The 6,756-nt window shown below is 47.0% G+C and overlaps 1 protein-coding gene across 1 annotated transcript in view; it reads right to left on the minus strand.

Annotated features, from left to right (window-relative positions):
• Positions 1-5,280, minus strand: part of Sumo2 (small ubiquitin-like modifier 2) — a 13,773-nt gene extending 8,493 nt beyond the window's left edge. Inside the window, exons 1-2 of the mRNA XM_004630201.2 lie at positions 5,098-5,280; positions 3,376-3,507 (exon numbers count right to left, since the gene is read on the minus strand). Coding sequence (XP_004630258.2) covers positions 3,376-3,507; positions 5,098-5,265 — 300 coding nt within the window. The 5' untranslated portion in view covers positions 5,266-5,280. The remainder of the gene's footprint in view (positions 1-3,375; positions 3,508-5,097) is intronic.
• Between the last annotated feature and the right edge of the window lie 1,476 nt (positions 5,281-6,756).

The raw sequence follows: 6,756 nt of genomic DNA on the forward strand, positions 1-6,756 counted from the left end.
TGTGGTGCTGGGGGATTGAACCGCAGTCCCTGTGCTTTGCTAAGCTTGTTCTAAGTAGGTGCTTTAGACCACTGAGCCATCTCACCAGCCCCTGTACCTACTTTTAAGGAGTAAGCAACCAGCCCAAATTAATTAACACTCCTATGTCTACCCTCCTTAAAAGAAAAAAAAAAAAAAAAAAAAAAAAAACTTTATAAAGCAAATGCCAATAAGCTCAGTTACTCAGGAGACTGAAGCAGAGTAATAGCAAATCTGAGGCCAGGCCAGCATGGGCAATTTAGCAAGCTACCCACCCCCCCATCATGCTATATAGCCCACGCTGGCCTGAAACTTGCAGCTGATTCCCAAGTGATGAGATTACAGGTATGTGCACCAGGTCAGGCTTCAGCTCTCCTCCAATTTATTTCAAAACAGGGCCTTGCCAGGCATAGCCCATTCCTGTAATCCCAGCATTCAGGAATCACTTTTGAGTTCCAGCCCAGCCTGGATAACATAGGTATTTCAAGGAAGCCAGGACTGCATAGCAAGATCCCATCTCCCACCCCCAAAAAGAAAAGGAATGGGCTGGAGGTACAATTAAGAAATAATGCACTGAAGCCCTAGGTTTAACACCCAATATTTAAAAAACAACTTTGGGGTCTGGGAGATGCCTCAGTAGGATAAGCGCTTGACTGGGAAACACAAGGATCTGAGTTCAATCCCCAGTTCCGCCAAAAATAAAATAAAATAAAATAACAACTTTACAATTACACACACACACACACACACACACACACACACCTTGCTCTGAACTCTCAGGTTACTCTCAAATTAAGGACAAAATAAAGTATTTTTCCTATTCTTCCTGGATCAGATCTCCGTATTTACTTACCAAAAGAGTTTTATGCTTTATGGACAACCAGTACTTGTTTCCTCAGGCAAATCAAGTATACCCAGTAAGTTTCTTGTTTTTGTCTTTACAGTACCAGGGATCAAACTAGGGATCTTGCACTTGCCAGGCAGGTGCTTATGCCACTTTGCTATATCCATGCCCCACTCTATCCCCTAATTTGAGACGAGGTCAGCTCCTGGCAACTTTTTATCAAGACCATGCCTCAAAATAATAAGAATGGGGACTAAGCTGAGTATTACCCCCAGTTCCATAAATAAATGAATGGACAGGTTCAACTAGGATGGGAAGGAGTGGCACAGCTGATCATGAGGGGGGATACCATTAATCCCAGAACCATGACACTGGGGCAGGAAAATTACAAAGGCCCTCAATTCAATCCCCAATACATAGAAAGCAAAAAAGAGAGTTTTTGTATTTCCTTTTCTTAATGTCTACAGTGCTTTTCTGAATAAAATATAAATATAGCCTTAATACAAAGTTCATGCTTGGCTCAAAATTACAAATTTCTGGGGCTGGGGAGATGGCTCAGTAGAATAAGCGCTTCCCTGGCAAGTGCAAGGACCTGAGTTCAATCCTCAGTTCCACAAAAAAAAAAAAAAAAAAATTTCCTGGGTTTTGGAATTGAGAGTTGCACAGCTCAGCAGCAAAATGTATGACTGGTCAATGTGAGATGGGGTTTGATCCCCAGTACCACAAATAAAAACAATTATAAAGGGGCCGGGGAGATGGCTCAGTTGAATAATCGCTTGCCTAGCAAGTGCAAGAGCCTGAGTTCAATCCCCGGTTCCACAAAAACAAACAAAATAAAACAAAACAAAAAAACAATTATAAAATGCAGGTGTACTGGCCCATATTTGTAATCCCAGAACTCAAGAGGGCAGTAAATGGATTGAAGGCCAGGGGCTGGGAGATAGCTCAGTGGCATAAGTGCCTGCCTGACAAGTGTCAGGTCCTAAATTCAATCCCCAGCACCACAAAAAAAAGGAATTGAAGGTTAGTGCAGTCTGGACTGCACCATGAGGCCCTCTCCCTACACAAAACAACAAAGTTTTTCATGCTATTAGGGATCAAAACCAGGGCCCAGTGCATGGCAGGCAGGTGCTCTACCACAGAGCTTACATTCCCAACTCTTTTCATTTCACTCTGAAACAAGATCTGGCTAAGTTACCCAGACTGGCCTTGAACTTGCAATCGTCCCTCAGCCAAACAAATACTGTGTATAGGCCTGCGCCACCACACCCAGTGTTTAAAAATAAATACGTAAGGGCCAGGGATATAGCTCAGCAGCACAGTGGCTGCCTGGCAAGTGTGAGGTCCTGAGTTCCATTCCTGGTATCAAAAAATATTAATTTTTTTCACCAGTACTGGGGATCAAACTCAGGATCTTGGGCTTGCTACAGAGGTGCTTATGCTGCTATCTCTCCAAGACCCCCAAATTTTTTAAAACGGGTACAATGATGAAGGTCCCTAATCACAGCACTTGAGACACTGACACTGAACGGCCAAGAGTTTCAGGCCAGCCTGAGCCACACAATTAAGTTCAAAGCTACCCTGGACACAACAAGACCCTTTCTCAACAGCCCCCTCAAAAAGAATGTGAGGCACGGTGGTGCATGCCTGTAATCCCAACACTGGAGAGGCTGAAACAGGACAATCAGATTGCCACCAATTCTTCAAGGCCAGCCTGCGTTTAATGCCCTGGCTGGACTACAGTGTAAGACCCTGTTTCAAATCAATCATCAATCAATTTAAAAAATGAGCCAACTAATTAAAATGAATAAAAGTGGGGCCAGGGAGATGGCTCAGCAGAATAAGCGATTCCCTGTTAAGCGCAAGGGCCTGAGTTCAATCCCCAGTCCCACCAAAAATAAATAAATAAATGAAATGAATAAAAGTAAAATAAACGAATGAATAAAAGTAAAATGAATAAAAGTAAAATAAATAAATAGTCAGGTGTGGCAGTGCATACCTGTAATGTCAGCACTTAGGAGGTTGAGGAAAGAGGATCACAGGGCTATCCTGAACTGCATAGTAGAACCCTGCCTCAAAGATCCTCTCCTCCCACCCCCCCAAAAAAAGAAAAAAGGCCTAAGAAAAATTCAGCAAGTTCACTCACTTCAGGGCCAGGGATATAGCTCAGTGGCACAGCGCCTGCCTGGCAAGCTCAAGGTTCTGAGTTTGATTCCCAGTACCAAAAATATTTACTTCAGACAAAAGATTACATTCCCTTGGGAACTAAACAAATCTGTGACTAAACTGTGATAATTTCTAGTAGAGCATAATCATAAATAATACTAACCAAACTATTCTAAGCATTTTCATGAGGAATCAATACATCAAGTACACAATAAATACGGATATACCAAGTACATACACGCATATTCATCCTACCAAAGATAGTCACTGTAATATTATGCTCCTATAGGTCCTAGTCGCAAGGAAACTTTTTAAAATCTATTAAATTGCATATATCAATTCCTCACCTGTCGTTCACAATAGGCTTTCATTAGTTTACTAAGTGGTGTATGCCTCTTAATCTTAAACTGCACCACAGAACCATCCTGCCCCGCCACCTTCAAATTAATGTGATCGTTGTTCTCAGTCTTGACTCCTTCCTGTTGAAAGAAAAATAAAAGTGTAATTCGGAAAATGTAAAAACCAGACATCTTTTAAAGCAACAGCAGCCTAAACTGATGCACAAATCAACAGGTTTCATTCTGTATGATAAAACAGCACACAGCTGTTTTCAGCCACTGAAGTCAGTCTCCGACCAGAAATCTGGTAACACCACTAGATAGCTGACACAGAAACAGAAAAACCTACTCCCAACACTCAGATTTTAAGCGATAGGTCCCAATCTATTACATCGTTATCTTGAAACCGAATTTTCTAAAAGGGAGTATTTTCTGTCACCAACAATACATCCTCCTTAACAGATAAAAATGTCTTTGAGAAGCAGTTGAAGTACAACTGCTGGGACAGTATAAAAGATGAGCAAAAAAGAACTTGCAATCCACAATTCATTACAAGACTCTTGTTAAAAGTTACCAAACTCCGGGCCAGGGAGATAGCTCAGTAGAATAAGTGCTTGTCTGGCAAGCGCTAGGGCCTGAGTTCAACCCCCGGTTCCACAAAAAAAAAAAAAAAAAAAAAAAAAGTTACCAAACTCATCCCAATAACAAATTCAGTCTACACATTATTAAAAAAAAGAGAGAGACATATAACCTGATCCTCTGTAGAACATCATTAACAACCGAGAAGCTCGATTTATGTTCGATTCTATTAGCAACTTCTTTTTCGTTTACGTTTAGTTAAGCGCTCTCATATCCCTCCCCTTTGTTGTCAAATGCAGTTTTCCTCCTTGTAGATTTCAACTTAACCCGAAGTTCAACAAAATCAGATGTGGAAGGAATTCTGCAGCCCCTACTTCACTTCAGAAAGTAGAGGAGGTGTCAAAGCAACCCAACGCAGCAAGTCCCCTTTGCCCCTTAAACGCGTGTCCCCATCCTCATGGGAAGCTTCCTGGTACCTCAATAATCGCGCTCAGAAGTTCTGCCCCAAGTCTATGTGCTCGCATCTCAGCCTCCAACTTCTTGAAACCACATGGTGCCCTCCGGTTCAGGGGGCACTACCACCTGGGGAAGGGCCGCTGCCCTTTCCCCTCTGGGTCCCCGGGGCCCTAAAAGTGGGACCACTCCCCGGGAATCCCCAAGCCCCGAGCCTGACTGCCCATGGGCATCCGCCTCGCAGCCGCGCAGCAGCCCATTGATTCCCAGCGAGCCTTCGCGGGCCGCCTCGGCTCCCACCCGGCGGGGAAGCCCCGGGCCGAGGGGACTCCCGCCACAGCCGACGCCGTGCAGTCTCGGAGCCCGCAAACCGCGCGCCCAACGCCCTTCTTCCGCGCGCCGGCGGCCGGCAAAGGTGCCCGCGCGAAGCCGGTGGGCCCGCGGGAGCCCGCGATCCGCCGCCCGCCTCGCGTCGCGCGCACTCGGAGGTTCCGGGGGCGGGGGGGGGCGGCTGGCCTTCTCCGACGCGGGAGGAAGAGAGGGAGGGAGGAAAATGGCGCGGAGCGCCCGGGCCTGAGCCGCGGCCGGCCCCGTAGGGGGCCCGAGAAGGCGCGGGGAGTCCGGGGCGGGCTCGGGCCGGACCCCAGCTCCGCCGTTCCCTGCCGTGCGCTGAGGCGAGGAGGCGGCACAGAAGCTCACCTTGGGCTTTTCGTCGGCCATAGCGAACGCCCGAGTCTTCTTAGCTGCCGCTTCACAAAAGAGGTACCAGGTCCGCACCGAACGAGCACACAAGCAGCACCAGGAGCGGCAGAAGGAGGCAGCAGCGGTGGCTGAGGGGAGAGGGCGCGCGCACGTCGTGCGCTCCATCCCCCCCACCCTACGTGCGCGAGCACGAGCTGGCGGGACCTCCTATTGGTTGCCGCCTCGCGGGAGCGCGCAACGCTTACATAACCACCCCAACCCCCCACCCACCTCCCGCCCCGCGACGCCGACGCCAGGGCCAGTCGCCCGCCAGGCCGGCGGGAAGATGCGCGGACACGCGCACTCGGCCTGTCGCGGGGGCGCGCCTGGCTTTGGGCGGGGCTGTATTGTCCTCCTTCTGTGGTGGAACATAATCAAAATGGCTTCCAGCTGGTCCTCCGCGAGGACAAGGAGTCCCAAGGCCTTAGAAGTAAACCGTAGGCTGTGGCAGGCAGAAGGATTAGACATGAAAGAGGGAGCCTATGTCAAAACCCCAGCATCAGGTTCTGGAAAAAAACTCTTGTTTTGTGGGCCAAATACAGTAAAGTACACGTTTAGAGGAAAATCACACTTCCTCTTAGCCTCAACCTCTAACGTTAACATTTCAGCCTCTACCAGCTTCCCACCATGCTCTGGCCTCAAATACAAAACACTTCCGTCCTGCTGCTAAAGCCTTGACTTTGTCTGGGGAAAACTTCATTTATGCATTCAAGGAACTCCTTCCTCATGCCCTGTTCTCCAACTTCAAGAAGAAACTATCAGAGAGAACTACCCAACAGGAAGCTCCCAAACCAGCCAATCCTTTCCTCCTTCCATCCAGGTATAAAATAGAGGTAGACCCCTCCTGTTTGAAGAACAATTTTGATTTCTGTAGACAAGGTTCCATCCCATGCCTTTCAGTCCACTTTTTAATTTTGTATGTATCTGTATTTTCTTCCCACTCTTCTGTTAGCATAGAAATAAACAAACAGAAACAGCCTGGTGTGGTGATGCATACCTGTCATCCCAGCGCTGGGAAGGCTGAGGCAGAAGGATTGCTGGGACTTCAAGGACAGCATAGGCTAAACAGTCAATTCAAGGCCAGCCCGGGCTACATAGAGAAAATAGATTTAAAAATACTGGGGCCAGAGAGATGGCTCAGTGGAATAAGCACTTCCCTGGCAAGCGCAAAGGCCTGAGTTCAATCCCTGGTTCCTCAAAAAAAAAAAAACCCATACCTGAAGAGTAAAGGGCCAGGGAGATGGCTCAGTGGAATAAGCGCTTCCCAGGCAAGCGCAAGGGTCTGAGTTCAATCCCCGGTTCTGTCAAAAAAAAAAAACAACCAACAAAACCCCCTCAATTATTATGACCATAAGGCTCTCCATTCTTGGCCAATCAGCCTGAAAATATTCCTGTAACAGCAGTCTCCACCCTTCATCTCCCATTCCTCAATCTATCGCAATCTGGTACTGTGTCCACAGCTCCACTAAAACCCTCTACAAGGTCACCTTTGTGAATCCAATATGCATTCCATTTGTTACTCCTTTTGAACTTTGGAAGAAAGTTGGTTTTCCTATCATCTCAGACTGGCCCTTAACACTCTTGGCAATTTTTTCTCAACTCTTTTTTTTTTTTTTT

Source organism: Octodon degus, unplaced genomic scaffold (assembly GCF_000260255.1).
Source record: "Octodon degus isolate 3935 unplaced genomic scaffold, OctDeg1.0 scaffold00033, whole genome shotgun sequence".
NCBI lineage: Eukaryota > Metazoa > Chordata > Mammalia > Rodentia > Octodontidae > Octodon > Octodon degus.